This window comes from Sciurus vulgaris (genome assembly GCF_902686455.1).
Source record: "Sciurus vulgaris genome assembly, chromosome: 8".
Classification (NCBI taxonomy): Eukaryota; Metazoa; Chordata; class Mammalia; order Rodentia; family Sciuridae; genus Sciurus; species Sciurus vulgaris.
This window is the reverse complement of record NC_136468.1, coordinates 46,829,578-46,853,108: the sequence shown is the minus strand read 5'-3', so window position 1 is coordinate 46,853,108 and position 23,531 is coordinate 46,829,578. Positions and strand designations below refer to the sequence as shown.

At 33.5% G+C, this 23,531-nt stretch overlaps 1 protein-coding gene across 1 annotated transcript; it reads right to left on the bottom strand.

Moving 5' to 3' along the window:
- Positions 1-20: 20 nt before the first annotated feature.
- Positions 21-21,095, bottom strand: SEM1 (SEM1 26S proteasome subunit). The gene is made up of 3 exons (XM_079152266.1): positions 20,901-21,095; positions 6,332-6,425; positions 21-219 (listed from the first exon to the last, which is right to left on the bottom strand). Exons 1-3 carry the CDS (start codon positions 20,974-20,976, stop codon positions 177-179), a joined length of 213 nt encoding a protein of 70 aa, XP_079008392.1. The 5' UTR covers positions 20,977-21,095; the 3' UTR covers positions 21-176.
- Between the last annotated feature and the right edge of the window lie 2,436 nt (positions 21,096-23,531).

Genomic DNA, 23,531 nt, shown 5'->3' with positions numbered 1-23,531 from the left:
AAGTTTGAATCAAACCAAGATTAGATCAAAACATTTATTTTGTGTTACAAAAACAAAAATAAATCCAAGCAGATAATGAAATAAATGCTTTCTTAAAGTATTCCATCCTTGGTTCTCTGGTTCTAGAATTTAGTATACAGTTCAAGTTTAGGCTACTTGAATACTTCTTTTGGATGCTATGAAGTCTCCATCTTATAACCATGTTTCTCTAGTTCAGCTCTAAAACAGAACACAAAGAACAACAAATCAGTAGGCATTCTTCATGATAAATCAAAGAAATATGATAAGAAATAATACCATTAATAAATAAATCAACGAGTTAAACTGGGGGCAACAGCTTAAAATATTACCAAATAGCTTTATGTTAGTCCCTAAAACTAAACCTATATATGAAGGAAATTGGATGTGAATCAACATAATACTAATAGAATTTTCTTCTTAAATTTACCTTTAATTTTCTTATATATCTATTTATGGAAGAAACATGAGGAATTTATTATCCTCTAACTACCTTCCAAATACCATACAAATATTCTGTTTCTAACAAATAGTTAAACATACATTTTTGTTTGCTTGTGTTTTGTTGGTGCAGGGGATTGAACTCAGGGACTCATGAATGCTAGCCTACATTCCTAGCTCCTTAAACATAAATTCTGAGAATCATTAACCTATAATCATCATCATAAGTTGTACACACAGCAAGAATAAACTCCTTTCCATACTAACACATCTACTGTTCTTAACACAGAAGAAAATTAATCAAATTTAAGGGTATAAGAATTTTCTGTATTAACTATACATAGTCAAAATAAATATAATAAATGTCATAAAATGTTAGACTTTACTTTCCTAATTTTAAATGTGGATGAAAATCTCAACTTATATTGGTATAATTGAACACACATTAAAGAAACCCTTTTTGTTATTTAATTTATTTATTTATGGTACCAGGGGATTGAACCCAGGGTTAAGCTCAGCTTAACCACTGAGCTATATCCCAGGCCCTTTTTATTTTGAGACAGGGTCTCACTAAATTGCTGAGGGCCTCCCTAAGTTGCTGAGGCTGGCTTTGAATGCAATCCTTCGGCCTCAGCCTCCTGAGCCACTGGGATTACAGGTATATGCGACCATACCTGGCTTGTCATTTTAAATAATTTATCCAACTTGACATATCAGTCATATTTTGAGAATGCCAACTACAATTGTTGATCTGCCTTTTATAAAACATTTGCACTAAAAAAGTTAAACCCTGTAATCTATTCCAACTATTTAAATGACCGTTCCAAGTATTATCAACAACTTTCCGACCACAATTCTGATTTTACAAAAGCTTGTGATAAAATTATTGAAGGAACAGTCTGATATAACACTGTGTAAAATGTAAAGTATGGTTAATATATTCTACATCATTATATCCAGTAAGAAAAAAAAATGTGTTCTCTTGTATAATATGGCTTAGATAATATTATATTATCCAATGTAACCACAATGCAAAAAAGACACATGGTAGGAATGATGTATTGCTATTCATTTTCCCAAACTCCTTTACTTAAAAACTTTAGTTTTTTATAATACAAATGATGACCTTATTTCCATGAATTATATCAATACCAGAGATTATTCAAATAACTGATCCTTGTTTGCTGCTTAGGTGTAGAGCACAACTGTGGGCTGGTGATACAAATGCTGGATCAGAAATCAAGAGCCCAATGGAAGTCTCTTGACTCTGTCCCTACTTTTGTGAAGTTTAACTAAATTGCTTCATTTGGGTGCTTTCCTCTCCTTTTAGGAAACTGAATATTATAATATCTATCTTTACATATAACATCATTATCTCCTTTGCTTTCAGGGTTAAATGACGAAGTTATACAAATGTAATATAGTATTAACATAAGAACTAAGGTTGAAGGAAAAAGCTAAGTTTCTCACAAAAAAGTTAATCACAAAAAGTTCCTCATATGTTTTCTACAAGATTCTTGTTATCATTCTACAAGGAACATGATTGTCTGAATTTTATCTCATTCTAAAATTTAATATTTTCTGACTTAAAATGGAAATAATTTTAAAACTCAAGTTTTCTGTTCCCTTTTACAAAAATCACCATAGGTCATTCACTTTCCCTTATTTTAATAAGGGCAAAGCCCTGGGAGTTCAACCCAAGACTTAAATAACAAATACACAAAATGTATCCTTTGGGTTCATGTCTATCTGCTTACTGATAGGAAGCTGTCACCAATTACATTTATAAAATTGTTTCTGAACACCGAGGAGATGAGAAAACCCTATCAACAAAATTCTTACAGAAGATGCAAAATTCTTTAAGAACTTAAAAGTATAAAAAGCCAAAAGTAAAATAAATTGAGGTCACTAAGTACAAAACAAAAACACAGTAACAGCATAAGACTACTGAATGGAAAAATCCAACAAAGACAAAAAAGGAGAGGGGGGAGAAACTCACACAATTGGAATATTACAGAACACACAGTGAATATAGACTATCTGAAACAAGCAGTAGCATTCCTTTTGCAAACCAAACATGAAAAAAGACTAATAACAATTAGGTTCTTGGCTTTATAACAGTAGCTATATCTGATAATTCAGGTATTATAAATGTTCTTGGAATTTTTATATGAGATGTGATAGAGGATTGGGAAAAACCTTATAATACCACCTATTTTTACTGATATGTACAGAAATTATATCAGGTCAGGAGAAGCAAAAAAATACAATGACTCTTATTTTAGAGACAGAGATGGGCCTTATTCTATCTGTTAAAAGTCATTAGACTGAAAGAGGAAAAAGACCATGAAAAGTGGACAGCCTACTACACTGAGTTTTTGTTTAACACATACGATAAGTACTTCACACATATTAACTCAATTATAATAAACCAGTAAGTAAAGTAGTAATATTATCTGCATTTTATATATGAGAAAAGATGAATTAAAGGAAAGCTAAATGACTTGATCAGGGTCCATGCAGCTAAATAAGAGGCAGATCCAGGATTGGAAAATACAGGCAGTTTGAAGGAATCTTAAATCTAAGCTGCCTCTCCAAAGTTAGATGAGATTAGGACCCAACAATGTCAGAAAACAGTAAAATATGTTCTTTACCATGGCTCATGATACTATAATGAGCATCCATGCATTTCACAAAGACTAGAAATAACATCTTTGCAGGAGACTTCTTAATACAAAAATTTTAAAACAAGGATTACCTGTGTTATTCAATATAACAGTCATACGTGACTATTTAAATAAAAAATTCAGTTCATCATCTGTACCAGTCACATTTCGGGTGCTCAATAGCCATATGTAACTTGTAGTTTCTGTTCTAGATTATGTAGCTCAAAGAACAATCTATCACTATAAGTTTTATTTGAAAAAACTAATGTCAATAACCTTAGTGGGGAAAAAACCCCTCATGATTCAAATGGGGAAACACACTCTATTACTAACGGACATATCATAATTTATACTTATGGAAATTCAGAAGCCAAAAGGCAAAAACACAACAGAGAAAATGGGTGCACCTGGAGGTGTATTATAAATAATGTCATAAAGAATATATGGATAATGTTTCTAAGCCAGTAAAAAAGGCAAGAGGTGGTAGTAACAAAAAAAATTCAATTATTGATACATTTACTACTAAAGGCTCCTATCAAAAATCATAACATTCAACTATCTTAAATTTTTAAGGGAAAGATGCTATTAAATGACCAATGAAAGGAAAGAAACAAAAACTCATGATATCTGGTCTTTTTGAATGACAAAGGAAGAAAAATTCATTTACCCTCAATTTTTAAAATGTTTAAATGTAGCAGTTTATGTAGAAAAATTGCTATATAATTAAGAACACGGAATACAACTCAACAGCATTGGAAAACCTCAAAATAAGCATTCTAACAGGATAATATGACTCCAAATAGGAAGGTACTTATTGTACAAGAAAAGGAATTCTCTAATGTAGTTCAGCTTTAAAAGGATATAAAACAAAGATTAATGCAAAAAGAAGACATCTAAACTTTTATATAAAGAATCAACTCTAGCTCAAAGTGGATTGAGATTCATAAAAATACCAAAAAGGGCTACTTTAAGAGGCATATATTGATCAAAAGAATTAAAAAGGACAGGTTCAATGCTTGAAATAGATGGTGTACTGTTAACAGACTTAAGAGAAAAAGCACAATTACCGTTCAACAGCTATCATTCTTATTTTGTCCATAAAACTGTAGGAGGAAAAATGTCATTAAGACAAAACTGAAAACCAAAGTGAGATAACTCCAAGCTGTATTAAAATAGTTTAAAATCCCAAGGCCCTGATACTGAAAGAATCAAAAGATAAAATAAAAAAACCTGAGTCAGTCATCTTTGAGAAATCATGGAGAACTATAAACATATTAGAATAACAGTGCAAAGTAAATTGTACTATTTCCAAAAAAAAGGAGAAAGGAAATGGGTAAAACTGTTTATTAGTCTCAGTAAAATTCTAAAAAACCTTTAGAATGGGTTTGGACCCATTAAAAAAAACTGCATTGCACAAAAGGCAATACTGTATCACTATTAAAAATAAATTTTAAACCAGGCATTGTGGTATATGCCTATAATCCCAGAGACTGTTTCAAAAGAAAAATATACAAAGGACTGAGGATGTGTCTCAGTGGTAAAGCACCCCTGGGTTCAATTCCCAGCACCATCAATCAATCAATCAATCAATCAATCGATTAATTTTAAGTTAATTATAAGTTACCTTCCTTTTGAAAAAACAAGAGACCTTCTACATCTTGCTTTGAGCAAAGCATATGGCAGAATTAGATATTCTTGTGGTCAAGACAGATAAATGAGAGTTGAATCATAATAAAATTAGAAGGAAGAGAAGTTTCTATTCAACAAATGGTGTGGGGACAACCAAATATATTCAAATGCAAAAAATTAGTTAAGACTTCTACTTCACATCATATATAAAAATTAACTTAAAATGGATTATAGCTCTAAATGTAACTAAAACTTCTACAAGAAAATAGGGATAAATACTCGTTATTGGCAATGCATTCTTAAAGGAAACGCTCTTAAAAGCATCAAGTAACAAAAGAAAAAATAAACTAGACTTCGTCAAAATGAAACTTGTGCAAAGAACACTATGAAAAGACAACCTAACAGAATTTGCAGATCACAAATCTGAGAAATTTGAGTACCAAGAATATGTAAGGAAGTCTTACAACTCAACAATAAAACATATGACCCAATTTTAAAACAGGAAAATAATCTGAATAGACATTTCCCCAAAGACAAGCTAATGGTCAAGAAGCACTCTAAGCTTAGTCATTTAGGGAAATAAAAATCAAATGCACAGTGAGATACCACTTCACATCTTTCACTTACAAGATGGCTCTAATTTTTTAAGAAATGAAAAATAATAAGTTATTGTGGAGTGTTTGGAACATTCATACATTGCCAGCAGAAATGTAAAATTGTTTAACCACTGCAGAAAACAGTTTGTCAGTTCTTCAAAAAGTTAAACCTAGAATTACCATAAAACCTAATGATTCCACTTCTAGGTATATATCCCTCAAACCTGAAAATATATAGCCCCCAAACCCGAAAACAGATATAACAGATGTATCCATGCTCACAGCAGCAATCACATGGATGAATTTTGAAAACATTATGCTAAGTGAAAAAGCTGAACACCTAAGAACACATATCGTATGATTCTATTTATATGAAAGGTCCAGACCAGGCAAATTCATACAGATGGAAAACAGATTTAGCAGTGGATAGGGGAAGGGGAATTCTTCACAGTTATTGCTTAAGGAGTATGGAATTTTCTTTTGGAATGCTAAAAATACTAGAACTAAATAAACTGAAGTGATGGTTGCCTAATATTGTCAATGTACTAAATGAACTGAACTGTAAACTTTAAGGTTAATTTTATGTTTTGTGAATATTATTTACCTCAGTATGGAAAAGCACACTCCAATGATCCTAATATCCACTCTAATTTCAGAATCACTATTTGGTCCATAGCACTCTATGATTCTAATTTGGTCAAGTTATTCAGTATTTGTAGAAAATTAACATTGACAGACGACTCATGAAGATAAAGAGCAAACATGCTTCTATTTAACTACCTTTGTAAAGGTTAGGAGAAACAAAAGTTGTACGCATTTACACAAAGTATTTATATTTAGAAACTGAGTAGATGAAGGTAATATGTCTTACTTTATACTAAAGATTAAGTATCTTTTAAGAGATCAATTATCTATGTAAGTTATATATTCTATACTTACAATTAATACTGAGCTATAATAAAAATCTGGCTTAAAACTTACCGTAACTGATTGGAGAAGTCATCCTCTACATTGTCATCATCCCAATTATCCTCCCAGACATGTGCATCCTCATCTTCGTCTAAACCAGCCCAGTCTAAAAACAGAAACAGATGTCAAATATTTCTCATACATTATTTCCACAAAACAAAAAGTTAAGAAAGTGTGCCAGCGAACATTCTTATAATTTAAAAATTGCTAATAACATTTCTATGAAAAATGGCAATTTTCCTCCTTAAATCTCAGTTTTGTTTTTATTCTCTCAATTCTTAAATTTGCAGATAATCCAAAATGGAAGTTAATACAAAAAATTCTCTTGCCATGAAAACTTATTATTTTATTTCAAGGAGGATATTTGCTTCACTGATTTTTCTTTGAACTCATTTTTATAAGGCCTATTTGACAATCTTTCAAAACAGTTCCAACAATCCCAAATCAAGGTAACTAGCAGGAAGATACCAGCACGGAATTTACAACTGTTCAACATAAGGGAAAACTCATGTATAGACAGTAAAATTACAAGCCATCACTACTATTTAACTAGTTAACATCAATATAAAATTTAGATTCTTAAAGGAAGGAAAAATACAGATGTGAATAAAGAGGAATGTTACAGTAATTTTGGTTTTCTATATTTTCTTTGTTCTTTCTTCTCTTTTGGTGGTAGGAGTGATTTAGATTAAGATTTCAGCTTTTATTCATAATACTAAGAAAATGCACATGTAAACTAACACCTTCAGGAATTCTAGGATGTGAATAAGGAGTATCTATTGAGAAAGTAACATTAAAAGCACAGAAGTCTTCGACCACTAAGTATACAAGAAGAAAGAAACTATAAGATGGCTCTTACAACCTAATCTCTAGTTATAACTTTTATATCAGAAACCAAGAGGGCAAGCTGGGCATGGTGGCATGTACCCATAATCTCAATGACTCAGGAGGCTAAGGCAAGAGGATCTCAAGTTTTAGTACAGCCCAGGCATCTTAGTGAGACCGTATCTCAAAAAATAAACAAAGGCTAGAGGTACATCTTGGCGACAGAGCACCTCTGATTTAGTCCCCAGTATCATAAAAATAAATAAACAAACAAACAAACCAAGGGGCATATAGGGAAATATAAATTGCCTCCCAATATTCCTTCCCTTATGTTCTTAAACACTAATTCTTTACAACAGAATGCCTAGATTAGGAATGCATTCCTAGTCCATGCCCTCCCTCAAAGTAACACATTTTAAGACTACGTGTTTGATTTCCAAATCTGAATGCAGAACCCTCCCATGAAGTCTAAAATTCTACATGCAATTGCTCACTGGACACAAGTTCAACAGGACCAAAACTTAACTATCTTCAGTTATCCTCACACGCCACCAATACACTTCCCCGGAAAAACACAGAAGCATTCCTTCAGTCTTCTCATTTGCTAGGAAAGTCATCTCAAATTTCCTTCTCTGTCCATGAACAAGTCTGGCCCATTTCATTCCCTAAATCATATTCAAATCTATCCCTGTCTCTCTATCCCCATTATCTGTGCTCTAGATTAGACATTCACATTATCCTTTCTCACATACATAATGGCAATATTCTAACAGGTCTTGCTTCAACTCTCCTGATTCTGACAAAAATTTAGCTTCCAAGGCAATGTCACTACGTTCTCTTCATTTTAATTTTATTAATCCATCCCCCAAACAAAAGAGTTTATGCATATCCCGTTCTTCTTAGATGGACCAACTTTCTACAATCTTGACACAGCTTTGTTTCACACCCCACCATCCTACACTACATAATCCATGTGTTTTAAAATGAAGATTATTTTAAATTATTTAATATTCAAATCCAGCAGGATAACTTCCTGACAGTCATGTGACTCGAAGTACTCTCTTATACACATTCTTGAAAACTGTACAATGAAGAATGACCCACAAGACCCTTTTTATTTAGCCAATTTTATACTTCATGTTTTGAAACTGTTTACAATTTTCTATTCATCAACCACTTCACGTTGCTCCTCATTTGTCTCTGTGCCATTGTTTGAATGTACTAGTTGACCTGACTTGTACTTATCTTGAAGTCAGTTTAAATAGCATTCATTCATTCTCTCTTTGAACGGAACCCTAGTTCCCTGAAGAAATAATGGATTTCAGATCTGGGAAATGGAAAATACTAGCTAAATCAGAGATTTATTTTTAATGACAGAAAGCGCATCAAAAGGCTCAGAAACTGGCGTAAAGGGAATGACACATTGAATATACAAAAAAAAAAAAAAAAAAAAAAAAAAAAACCATGAGTCTCTAGCAATATTTGAGACAAAAAGATGGGATTGCTCTTCTTTACAGCTACTATAAACGTTAAGAATGACAGAAGTAGAAAATCACTATTTTGGGGTGGGGAGATAGCTCAGTTGGTAGAGTGCTTGCCTTGCAAGCACAAGGCCCTGGGTTCAATCTCCAGCACCACGAATAAAAAAAAAAAAAGAAAATCACCATTTTGCAAACTTTCAGTGCAACTCAGGCAAGGAACAACAATGTACACTAAAATTACAGGGTGAAAAATGGTTGGTTAACAGGATAAACTGCTTACTCATTACAAAAGGAGAAACAGGCATAGTGGCTATCATCTTAACCAAGTGGTCTTAGCATCATTAACAACTGGAACAACTTGACATGGGTCCTTGATATCGTGTAATAAGAAACACTCATCACTTCTGTCATACTCTAACAAAGTTGAACCTGAATCTAATCATGTGGAAACTATGGGACCAGAAGATGGAACTTACTACAACTTGCCTTTTCAAATAAGTCAAGATCATGAAAGAAGACAAAAAAAAAAAAAAAAAAAGACAGCAATTGTTAGACAACTGTTAGATTTAAAAGCACTGAAGTGATATAATAATCAAATACAATACATATGCAAATTAACTGAACACAGGGTTAGGGGAAAAGTAATGAGACTATTTCTAAAAATTAGTGAAATCTAAATATGAACTATGTATATTTGGATGATAGTAGTGATTTAATGTTAACTTTTTTAAGCATGATTGTGAAATAATTTTAGAGAAGAATGTTCTTAAGTATGCATGCTAAAATACTTGTGTCGTGTCATTTTGTTGACAGCTTACTTGGCAAAAAGTTCTAAAATAAGTATATTTTATATATAAATCATATATGTTATATACCACGTATATCACTGTACATATTTTCTAACATGAGAAAATATGGCAGCATTAACAAAAATTTAGGAATCTAGGTAGTATCTGTCTTAACTTTTCCATAGTGTTTAAAGTTTCAAATTTTAAGTATGGGAAAATTGGTTTTAAAAAAATCTGCTTGGACACCACTTCCTCTTTTGTATATATCTCCATCATAACACTGATAACACTGTAAATTCATATTTATCAATTAATATTTATGTTTATCACTAGCATGAGTTCCTTAGGAGTAACAATTCTATCTTATTTATCTTTGTAATCCTAAATTAGAAACTACCTAGCATATGCACAACATGGCAGTGAAAGATGGCTAAATCACAATTAACAATAAAATCAGATACTGAATATTTTTTACTTCCTTCCCCTCCAGTAATTATGAGTTACACACTCTTAAGTCATTAGTTTCATATTAGAAGTTACCTGTTACAAACATAGTTATAAACATTTCAACATAAAATGAGCAAAAGGTATGATTTAGGCTTTCCTTATTTTATATATAGGTTGCTTAACAATGATTTAGTAATATGGGCATTTTATTTCAGTTATATATCAAACAAAAATTTTTTAAAATGGAGTATCATCATTATCATTTAAAAATAGAAGAAAAGTATCTCCATTTGCCTGGTCTCTCAAGTCAGAAGAGAGAAACTTAGGAAGTCCTTTGACTATCACAATCAATGATATATATGTCTTTTCTATGTCAACTCTCATGCATCCTCATTTTCTTACCTCCTCTCTATTTTACTGCTACTATATCAATTTGAGAGAATGTCCTCTTCTGCAGTTTTTTTTTTTTTTCTGTTCCAGTTTCAAGTATATATGAGAGGAACATTAAGTAAAGGTAGTATGGGGGTATAGCCCATGATGAAATTTTAAATTAAGAAGGAGTCTTATTTAAGACAGATGTGTTTCTGTGCAACATTATATTAACAAGACAATTTAATTTTTAAAGTTAAAAATTAATAAAGCACTTCAAATAATCTCAAATTTATTTTTTTAACTAAAAAAATAATTCTTGTATGTCAAACTTGTAATGGAACAACTAGGCCTTTAGCAAAACAGCATTGATTATGATACTATTCCTCCTATTTTCTTCCAGTCTTGCTATAACCTACAGCTCTGTGGATAATAATCTTACTAGACACTCAGGATTGCATGTTTTTAGTCTTAATAACACTAAAGTCTTCCTACATAGAAAGTGCATAAGAAACTACCCCATTAAACTGCATGACAGCAAAATTCGGCTTTATACTTCAAGTTTTTATAAAATGAGATGCTTTTGATTGGGGGGGGGACAGAAAAAGATTTATAAGATTACTTTGTATCATACTTTTTTGGGGGTCGGGAGGGACGGACACCATTACCACTATCAGAAAACAAAGAAAGAGAATATGAGAAAATATTAACATTTTTCTACCATCATTTCCCAATTGCAAACCCCAGGTTTATATAAATATACTACTTGGGTTCAACCTAGAAACAGGAAGTCTTCATAAAGATACCTAAGGAGACTTTATAAAGATATCTAACGGAGTTTAATGTTCAAAAAATAGTTTGAATAAAGACTACATACTATGTTCTTGAGTAAAAGAGGTGATAGAGTCAGAAAGGAACTTTTTTAAGATTCTAAGTCAACAGCCTCTACTCAGCCTAAATGACTTCCAACTAAACAGGTTTCCCAAACTGTTAATTAGGTAGTTTCCCAGCTGTACTGGTCCATAAAAAGTAAATGATCATGTGTCAAAAGATTCAAGTTAGAAATATAATATTTGAAACTTTTCTGCTAACCTTATAGGTCTTTGAAAAAACACTGTAGCGACTTAAATGTCTTGTAAAGCAACTGCCTTTTTGGAAACAATGAAACTATAGTGTCCCTGAAACTTTTAATCTAATCACGATTTTATTTATTTATTTTTTTAAATGCTGACTTCAGTATTATTATTGACTTAAATGATTCCGTGCTGATTTTACTTGTTTTAATTGTCAGAGGAAAAACAAAAAGAAAACTTACTAATTTGGACCCAAATGCCTCAGAAAATGACCACAAGAAATATAATAGAAGCCAGGCGTGGGCTTCCAAGTCAGCAGCTTGGAAGGCTGAGACAATAGGATCCTGAGTTCAAACCCAGCCTCAGCAACTTTGCAAGGCCCTAAACAACTCAGTGAGACCCTGTCTCTAATAAAATATTTTAAAATGGCTGGGGAAGTGGCTCAGTGGTTAAATGCCCCTGGGTTCAATCCCTGGTACAAAGAAAAACAAAAAAAAAAAGGGAAGGAAGAAAGAAATAAAATTGAGTTAATAATTTGTTTTATGGAGTGCCTACTTTTAATCTGAAAAAGTTAAAATTCTTAACAATATAGGAATGAGTGTCTTCTCTATTCTCTCCCCCTCTTTTTTTTCCCTAAGACTGCTATAATTTTTAGTTTATCAAGTTAAATTTTGATGATCATTTGGCATAAATATAAAGTATCTCTTCTTCCTTTAACAACCATCTCATGCAATTTTTATGACAGGGACAAGAAATGAACAGGTAGAAGTTCTTTAAAAAAAAAAAAAAAGAAAAGAAACTGGCTCATGAAAGGAGGAAAAACACTGGGCAAGGTTTTAGGAAGAATGCACACAAAAATATGACAATAGTTCTGTACTTCTTTGGTATTATTATAGAGCATAAGTATTCTATTTATTAGATGTAAATGCTGGATTAAATTGTTCATTAATCATCTTATAAATGTGAATATACATTTTAACCTTAATATCTATCCTAGGAGTAAGATGCACTGTAATCAATAATACTATAGCATCCTTCCAATTATCATAGATGATGAACCATGAAATAACTTTTCTTATGAGTGACCACTTATTATGCATTTAAAAATATTTAGTAAGAACACTTATTATTAAGAAAAGTAATGTACATATTAACAAATCAGAATCTGTGATCTACTTTAGAGGGAAGCTTTAAATATCCTGCTTATTAACTAGGATTACGTACTGAACTTAAATATAAAAGACTTAAGTGACAGTTTAACACATCCAACAATCCTCCATACTGCACACACATAACAATATATGTAAATTATGACATATCTAAACTCTAAGCAAGTACATAAAATAAAAAGTTATGACTGCTATAACTACTGAGTTTAGCTGACATCTCATAATAATATCTAAATTTTGTTTTATTTTTCCAAGCAATTTTACTTAACCTCTCATTTTTACAGCCTTATGTCCAGAAATAGCTTGTTTAAAAAAAAAAAAAATGAACAAGATCCATGATCCATGTCTAGTGCCATCCTTCAATAAGTAGAGAACCTTATAAAATATATCCTTTACCTTTAACACTAAATGCATTGCCAGAATTGTGATGATCAATTAAATAAGCACACCTGTGTTAGCTCTGAGGTGTTGGCCTTCCAGATGTGTATTGGTAAGAAAAAAAAAAAAAGTACCATATCTTAAAGTCAGAATTAGAAATAACCAATAACAGACAACTAATATGTAACTTTCTAGTAATTCTAAATTAGTTAAGACTTTGCTCTAAAGTTAGCTTTCTTCACATTTGCCAGTGAAAAGTTACATCTGTGACTAGCTTTAAATTTCAAAAATCCAGCTATCAAAGCTCTCACATACTTATCACTTTGATATTTAAGCATAAAAAGAATTTTCTCTCAACTTACAAAATGTTTTTAATACTCATTCCCACATTTCTTAAAGGCATGAAGTATAGCACTCTAGAGAAAATAAAGAGGAAATTCTATTTATTATAATAGGGTTGCAAAAGTAAAATTCTATATCAATTTTCTGAAGCATCAGTCTCTCATTGTTAACAGTAAAGTTACTCTGAATACAAACAAATCAATTTTCTTCAAATAAAAATGTGAATGTACATGCAGAACATTACATGAAGAGAAACACTAAACTGAATACTCACCATCATAGGAAAGCATAAAAGAGAATAACAGTTGCAAACAGTATTATTACACTCATTAGTATGATAATAAAGTCACACCAAATTTGATCATTCTGAGATTAATTTACACTTGTTTCTGCTTAGAGTGTAACAAAAAAATTAGTTTTTTTCTAAGAATTCATTTCTGTAAGTTATCCCAATGCGAACATAACTATACCCAACATATCTAATAACTATTCAGTAGCTAAGAAATCAGTACTTAGCAAAGCACCACTGTATTTACTATATTTTGTCTAGAAAAGACCAAATTGCCAGTGGGGAACTTCAGAGTAAACAAGCAGAAACAAGTAATAAATGATGTTGCTACCAGGCCATTGGTGAGTTTTCAGTTATTGTGGCAAATAGTCTGAAACCAAGGCTCAAAATAACCAGAATAACCACTTATAATTATTTCTACATTTAAAAAAAAAGAAAATCCAAAGCCAATTCTTTTCAGCATTAGAAACATATGATAAAACGTTTCCACTTTTTTGGTTCTTTACTGATTAGTCCTTATATTTTTCTTTAATTCAGTAAAAGTGTGAAAAGCCCTTACTCTTATCTTTTCCACGTCCTCATACTCATCTGTTGCCTCATTTTGACCCTGCTTCACATTTGTCAATGGGATCCAATCTGAACTCTACCACCCCTATACGTAGACATTCAAGTGCAAAATCACAATCCTTGATTTCTTCTTATTCCCAACATACCATATGAAGCTAGATGCCTAAGGTCCATCAATTCTACCTCCCCTGTTATTCTTGCATCACTCTCTTTACTTCATTCCTAATAATGATCTCAAATGAACCTTAGACCTCATCTGAATTATTTCAACAAATTGCTGACTAGCTTACCAGACTCTGGTCTCTTATCTTTTCAAATTAATTCTGCTGGGTTAATATTCCCTAAACAGCTTCCTGTTCAAAGAAAACTCACACATATCACCACAATAAGCAAAACAAACAAGTAAACAAAATTTTTAAAAAACCCACTTTTCATCTACAATGATGAAGCCTAAACTGGTCATCCAGCGTAAAGATTTCCCTGATTCCCAGTCACCCACATTTGCAACTGCTTCTTCACATGCAAATAAAATACAGGCACATGAAGGTAGGAATGTGACCCAGTTGTAGAGTGCTTGCTTAGAATGCTCAAGGCCCTGGGTTTGATCCCTAGCACTGCTAAATAAATAAAATACACATTATTTTCCACCTCCACACTGCTACTTCTCCCTTGTTTTGGAACCCTCTTTTCTGAATTTCTGTTTTTCGAAAGTTCTGTTTCAATGGTGCTACCTTACATATTAAATAAATGGAAATAATTTCTCCTTTTTTTGAACTGCTGCTGCTAGACTGTACATCAGTGTTTAACTTCCCCCTCCAAAAACACGCTTACACACAGAAGAAAACCAAATACTCAGAAGCCCAACAGATGAGATGAACAAATGCAAAATTACACTGATTTAACTGGTGGGGGGAAGGGAAGGATTTAGAGTTCCAATCCAGGATAACCACTTTCAATATACTAAATATCTTCAGTTGGTGTGAAAACCACTGATTTTTATTTCCTTGACACTTATAATAGTTACTAATTTCAAAGAAAGATATCTACATAAAGGGACAAATTTGCTTCAGTACACCCTCTAGTTAACTGTATCCTCAAGTAAGTTATATTTCTGCCGTGTCCAGATATAATACCTACACCTCACAGAGCTACTGTGAGGATTAAATTAGACTATGAATCTAAAGCAATTAGTACTGACAAATGGCAGCTAATATTCTATCTGCCTCCCTCAGTACCAGATTTGTAAGAAACAACAGGCCAGGCATGGTGGTGAAAGCCAGTAATCCCAGCTGCTCAGGAGGCTAAGGCCCTAAGCAACTCAGTGAGAACCTATTTCTAAGTGTTATATATATATATATAAATAAAAAGGGCTTGGAATGTGGCTCAGTAGTTAAGTGCCCCTGGGTTCAATCCCTGGTACCAAAACCAAAACAAGGAACAACAACAACCAAATATACATCAAATGAATTAATCATTTATCATATAAAACTCCTACACCAAGAAGTTTAAGAGGTGAGAGAAAATAAGTAGAACAACATGTTCTAGAATAAATACAATAACATTTCTTCCAAACATTACATGTATGACAGAGCACACAACTGGAAAAAGATATTTGGTGAATTTTAAAAACTTAAGAAGAATATGCAGTTTTTGAAATTTTTATTTTCCTCTCAATGTTTTCACAGTTCAATAAAATCTTTCAATGAATAACCCTTAATAACCAAGTAGTAGTATCAAACACTATTTAAATCATAAGCACTTGCTCATTCCCCGGAACCACCAAAATAGTTAATCAAGTAGTTTTTCAAATAATTTTTACTGCTTAATAACTCACTACCCCTTCCCAACCACCAGAATCTAGATCTGAGGATTTTCATTCTGATCTGTATGCATCCCCAAACAATACATGCTGTATACATATACATCTTATTTGGGTTTACACCATATGAATAACCACACTATTGTTACTGTTTAAAGCACTCTGGAAAAACATCGAATGGCAGTATTTCATTTTTTAACTTACTATTTTTTAATGCTAAAAAATCAATTATCAAATAACCTATAAAATCAACAAGCTTAATTTTGCATACACTCAAAATTAGTGATGGAAATATCTGTCATACATAGTTCAAATTCTAAATAAATACCGAATATCATCCAAAATCCGAACTCCTAGGAACACTACAGGAAAGAGAAGGAAGAGTACTAGTGTTTATGAAATACACACTTTGTGCCAAACTCTGTGTGTGGCACTTTATATTTTACATATATCATTGATATGAACTGAATGTATTACTCCAAAACTCATATGCTTAAGTCCTCACCCAATGTAAGTGGTTTTTGGAAATAGACCTTTGACAGGTAATTAGGACTAGATGAAGTCATGAAGGTGGGCCCCTCCTGATAGAATTAGTGGTCTTGTAAGAAGAGAGACCAGAGAAATTATTCTCTCTTCCTCATGAGAGAACACAGTAAGAGGACAGCCTTCTACAAGGCAGAACAAAGAGAGCCCTTACCAGGAACTTTATTAGCTAACACCTTTATCTTGGACTTACCAGCCTCCACAGAGGATGAGGGAAAAAAAAAAAAGTTGTGTTGTTTAACCATCCTATTTATAATAACTCGTTATGGAAGCCCAAGCATACAAACACAATCACATAATCCTTTCATGACTCAAACATTACCACCCATAAATTACAGATGAAGAAACTGAGGATTAAGATGGTATTGATTACAAGAGAAACATACAATAAATCTCAAATTTAATCCAAATTAAAACAACACACTTTCTATTTTTATTCACCAAGTCAGCAAAGACTCAAATGGGTAAGCAAGCTTATGAGAGAAAAAATGAACTGTAGATAGAAATGTAAATTAGCATAATCCTTCTCAAAGGCAATTTGAGAATATATGTTAAAATTTAAAATGTGCCTGGTTCCAGATGATGTTCCAGAGTCCAAGCCAATCAAAGAAAGCATTCCTGTGGAGGGTAGCATGGTATGGTATGAAGAACCTGGAGAGAACTGAAGAGATCATCGACTATAGTGAAGCGAGAAAGGGTGGCCTGGCAAATACTGAGCCTAAGTAAGATGAGAAGAGTGGCAAAAACTAGTAGAGGAGAGTAACCAAAGAGACAATGTATTTAAGAAAACGGTAGCCATGATTCTCACCAATGGAGAAGGGAGCAAAGGTGAAAGAAAAAAACCTAGAATGAACCCTGTGATATTGATATGCAATTTGAGATTACTGTGTGAACTCATGGTTTGTTTGTTGGTTTTTTAAAAATTTTCATTTTTACAGAATGCATTTTGATTCATTATACATAAATGGGGTACAACTTTTCATTTCTGTGGTTGTACACAATGTAGATTCACACGATTCATGTAATCATACATGTACATAGGGTAATAATGTCTCAGTTTACTATCTTTCCTTCCTCTACCCCCTACCCATTTTCCTATAAACCATCTAAAATTCCTCCATCCTTCTCTTGCCTGCTACCCCAACACTCCTCCCTCATTATGTATCATCAACCACTTTGAAAACATTTGGCCTTTGGTTTTTTTTGGGTTTGACTTATCTCACTTAGCATGATATTCTCCAACTCCATCCATTTACCAGCAAATGCCATAATTTTATTCTTCTTTATGGCTGAGTAATATTCCATTGTGTATATATACCAGTTTCTTTATTCATCAATTGAAGGGCACCTAGGTTGGTTCCACAATCTAGCTATTGTGAATTGAGCAGCTAAGAACTCATTGTTTTATTCACACACACACATTCCTATATATTCTCTAGTTTCTTCTACTTAATTAGTCTGGGAGCAGGAATATCCTAAAAGCAGTGAGCATAACCAGTGTCAAGGCCTTATCTTCTAAATACCATTCTTTACTAAAAGGCAGTTGCTTTGGAGAAATAGCTGATTACAGAGCTGAAGTAGGGAAAGTGCAAGATTAGCTTTTAACACCTGTGTCAGAATGCTAGGAAATGCAGAAAGAACGTGGGGGACATGCCAGAGAAAAATTTGACAGTTTGGTGGTATACCCCCATGTTCAAATGTATAATTAACCTATATAACATACTTTTAAAGAAGTAAGTAATTAGCATGAGTTGATGAGCTAAAGTTTATGAATAGATTTTGAACACAGGCCTGATCTATATTCATCATGCTTATTATTCCATCCTGTTGTTCAAAAACTTTCTTCTTTCATACAATTACCAATAACAGACATTCAATAGGTACTCTGCCTTTCATGATAATGACTAGTTTTTTCTTGAAATTTTTCAATGACATGAATTCTCTCCATGTAACCAACTTAAATATTTGGATATTGTTTATGCATTCACATTATTACATTTAATAATGGCAAACGCAAAGCTTCCTGTGGCGCTAGGCAAACTGGCACACTATCTGAGTCAATACTGTTCCTGTCTACCTTCTATATTTGATTCTAAAGAACCCTTTTGTTGATTATCTACTCCAGTTAGTATACAATGTTCATGTAAATAATCCTCAATGGCACTGCTCCTAAGACAATTTGCCCTTATACAGAACTGTCTAAGCATGAGCACATATTTAAATTCCTTAACTTCTACCCACTAAATGCTGACAATTTTTTCACTCCCACCTGTCAAGTGAATGTGACATTGCGAAACACACCCCTGGTGTTTAGACCACTGTAAGATGTCCTGCTTTGGTAGGGACAAGTGAAAAGGCCTCCGTTATTCCAGAACACTGGCAGCTTGTTGTTGTTTGGGGACCATCAGCTTGTTGTCTGCCTCAAAAAAAAAAAAAAAAAAAAAGATTCTCCAAAATAGTGTCTTACCCAGGAATTTCTCAACAGGGGGCAGGTAGTGAATACAGAGGTGGATAGTATTCTACTCATGATTTCTTCAGATTATATAGTAGTATTTTTGGTTATGGAAAAATTATAGAATTCTTTATAATAGCACTTGCAAATACTAGTGCTCCTTTGGTAAACTCAATTTCATTTAAATATCCTAAAAAAGCAAAGCAAGACATCTTGCTGGCACAGGAAGGAGAGAATAAAATAAGTTAAAGGACCACTTATTTTCTTTCCACTTTTACTCTCACCCACTTCTAATTGTCAGAGAAAGAAAATTAATAAAAATATTTTTACATTCTTTCAATATCTCTCTGATATGAAAAAGTATTCAAAATTTCAAATAAATTATGATGTATGTCAGTTTTAGGCCTTACTCTGCTACTAACCTAACTAATTCTATAATAAAAAATGAAATCTCTAGACTAAGCTGCTTTCTGGTTCTAAAATTCTAACCATGTCAAAGCCTCCAAAATATCAATCACCCGCAAGACTTTGAATGTCTCCCTAATACAGCCTATTCTCAGTTTAGAGAAATAGTCAAGAAGTTGGAGAATGCATTTCATAAATGTTCTAAGCATGATTTTTTTTAACAGTTCCTGCTTAATGACCAGTGTATTACATGCCCCTCCCTGTACATTAGTGAAATTGTGAAAAACTGCCAAACTAACAGATTCAGAATATATAATGGAAGGGAAAAATAAAAGGAGCATTTGTTCCTTTGTACCTTTAGATAATCATTCCAGATGTTATACTTCCACAATGAAAAAGTTATTCAGAATAAACAATAAGGCCTCCACAAAAACATATTATCTTAGTTTCCTTTTCAAAATAAAAATTCTCTTTCTTTAAAATCCCAAAATTGACATCCTACCAAACATGTTCTTATTAGGATAAGATGTGGCAACAATACTCCCCAAAGTTGGAAAATGCATTAATCGAACCATGAATGCACAATTTCAATAACAACTTTTATGTGACAAGCTCTCAACTACAAGTTATTCCACAGAATAACTACAATTCTCTCCTTACCACCTTCAGAAAGGTTGCGTAACTGTAACTTCCTTTTCTTATAAAGTAATTATATGGAAATTCTACTCCTAACCATTAGCTAATAAAGTAAACAATTTTGGAAACCTAACTGGCAAAAGCGATCTAACAAGCAAAAGGTTTAACAAAGTTAGTTTGAACAGGCCAGGTATCCCAATTCCAGTTTGATTACTTCTAGCCAGTTACCAGACACTGGGCCTGTTCCTTAATGGTTCCAAGTTTCAGTTCCCTTAGGTGAAAGAATGGCAATACCAGTTATCTACCTCCTATATTTGTGAAAAATGGAGTGTTAACACAAGCACAGCACTTCAGTTTCTGAGAACAGAGCAGATACTCAATATTAACTATAGGTTATTACCTACACTGAGAGAATTAAAGTTTCTTTTCAGTTCTGAAGTTAATAAAAACGTGAAAGTTTTAGGGCCTTATAAAGTCTAAACGTTTCTCAGTTCAAAGAGGCCAGAACTGGCGAGAACAGGAGTAAAGCAATAATATGTAGTATGCACCCAACACATGATGCTAACAGGCTTCATTTGTAACGTCCTAAAAGTAAGTTGCACTAACAGGACTAGGGACAACAATTTAATTTTAGAAAAGTTAAAAGGCACAGGAAGGCTGTTTCCAAAGGAAAACAGATCGTGTAGATATGAACGAGATGTTGGGTATACCCAAGATGAAAAGTAAAGGAACCAACCATCCCAGACCCTCGGTGAGGGGCCTCACTTCACCGCGGTCCTCCCAGGGGGGAAGCAGAAGCCCGTGGGCCTCGCCGCTGAGTCTTACAGTGACACCCCGAGCCCGAAGCGGCGGCACTGAGGAGGTCGCGCGCCCGAGGCTCCAGTGCGGGCCGCGGGGCTGCAGACTTCCTGCGGCACCCCCGAGGCAGGCCTAAGCGCCCGCTGGACGCCTGAGTCACCGTCTGCGGGGCCCAGAAGCCGGCGCACTCAGCTGGTTACCTTCGGCAGGGAACTCCTCGAACTCGTCGTCCTCCTCTAGGAGACCCAAGTCTACCGGCTGTTTTTTCTCTGACATCGCGACCCTCCAAGCCAAATACCGCTCAATGCGGTATGAAAGTTGGAACCCTCACTCCTCAACCGCTGCCGCTACCGCCGCTGCCGACGCCGGCGCTACCACAGAGACTCGGGGAAAGAGCTACCGGACTGGCGCGAGGAATGCTGGGATACTGCAGGTCCTCCCAGCGCTTCCTACGGGTTTAGCCGGCCTTCTGACTTAGGTAGAATCATTTTGTTTTTACTGCCTTACTCGGACTCTTGAATTGCCAGAGTTGATACCCGTGTAGATTTCCCCGACTGGAAAAGATTCAAAATGTGTAAAACGTATGAAACACCTTTACTTAGTTTACGACTTAGAAAGGAATTTTGTGAAGATGTAGAGACTGCTAGCATTCATCAGCCTTCCAAGGGCCAGACCCTTAACATGCATTACTCCAGTCTTTAAACCAATCACCAAGCTTGGTGTTAAGTATCTCCACATCACAGAACACTCAGGTTCAAAAAGGAACAGTCAAAACCAGCCACAGTCGCTCAGGTAGGACTAGGAAATTCAAATGCAATTCTGTTTTCCTGACTCCAGTGCCCAAACTTGGGGATTACTGTGTGGCAAATGGCCTATTAATAGAATTTGTGGGTATGTGTAGAACTCTAGTTTAGATTATTATAAACTCTAGTTTAAAGATTATTATAAAACAATAAGTAAAAATGGATAAGGTATAACATTTTATGCTGTTCAAAATGTGTCATTTGGAATATTTTAAGTATCATTTTGAATATGGTGCTAAATTATCTGGAACTCCATAGGTAACATAAGAGATATTATGGATGAATATTAAATATATAGATAGATATTTTGTAAACTTTTGTTCACATTTAAAAAAATATTGAAATCCTATTTCTTCACTCAATAACTAGCTCATACTATCTACCAAGTACTGTTTATCAAACATGTATAGATAAGGTCCTTTTCCTCAAGGAGTTCATATTCTTTCTTTTTAGAGACATTTAAACAGATAAATGATAATGAAACATAGTAATCCATTTGAATCCACACCTTAAAACAAAATTACAGGAGAAATGATCAGAATGTATGGGAGAATAGAGAGTGAATCAACTAAAGAACAAATTTGGATGAGAACTACAATTATGACATGATTTTTTGAAAAGTAGTATTGCCCTTATAATACAATTCTGATGTGTATTGATTGCTGAGAATATTGGTATCTCACTACAAAAAAAGGATAAATATGAGAGTGATTGCATATTTTAATTGTTGAAAATATTGGTATCTCACCACCACCACCACTACCAAAAAAATAAAAAAATAAATAAATAAAAAGAAAAAGGATAAGTAGGGGAGGGACTGCCTATTTTAATTAGTCTCATTTATCCATTTCATAATATTTAAGAACATTATGTTGTACACCATAAGTATACAGGCATTCCCTGACTTAGGATAGTTCAAATTAATGATTTTTCAGCTGTATGATGATGTTAAAGTGATATGCATTCACTAGAAATCATACTTTAAGATTTACATTTTGACCTTTTTCTGGACTAACAATATGTAGTAAGAGGCTATCTTGTTATATTGGGCAGTGGCAACAAGTAACACCTCCCAGTCTGACAATAGTACTGGTTTCTGAAATCCAGACTGCTGGAACTATTGAAATTATTTCTCATTTTAATTATTGTGGCAAATGGAAAAACTATGCAAAATGATAGATGTTAAAGTGTGAGAGCCATTATTGCTTAAATTAAGTACATAAGAATATGTATTTGTAGAGCAGCTTAAAAAATCTCGGCCCAATTCCTTCTAAAGAGGGGTCTTAGACAAATTAACTTCTCTGTAGTATATTTTGGTTGTTTGCAGTGCCAGAGTTAAGATTAAATGAAATTATGTTCTAACATCCCTATCTCAATGCCTGTCTGGTACCTATAAAGAGATCAATACATGATACCTGCCATCAAATAAGGGATTTATATTTTTTTAATCTCAGATCCTCTCTACCATTCAAGTCTCTCAGAGTGGATTTTGTTTCCTTGATGCAATCTTGATGATAATTTATGAGGAAGTTAGTCTCTCCTCACTCTAATAATAATTAATAACAATTTATATTTAGTATTTACTTTATATCAGGTACTGGGTATTTATGTATTTACTCATTTAATCCTCTGCACATCAGCCCTATTAGGTAAATACAATTAAAACTTTTTTTTTCATATTCGAAGGAACTGAGACACAGAATTGGTTATGGAGCCAACATCGCAGTGCTAGCAAGTGGTAAAGAGGGCTTTCCTAGAGGATAGTAAACAAAACCAATATGGAAAGAGGCAGAATGTTGTCACAAGAACACCCAGAATCATTTTTTTCTAGTACCATTAAATATACACATATGAAGGACAGTGACCATAAGAAAACCACATAAATGCAGGCAGAAATGCAGAGGGCAGAGAGGTAGAATGAATAAGAAGATCAACCCCTAGACAAATAGTTTATGGTAGAAACTCTCCAAAACACTATTTCTCCCAACACCCCCCACCTCTCTATTTTGGAACCAGGGATTGAACCTG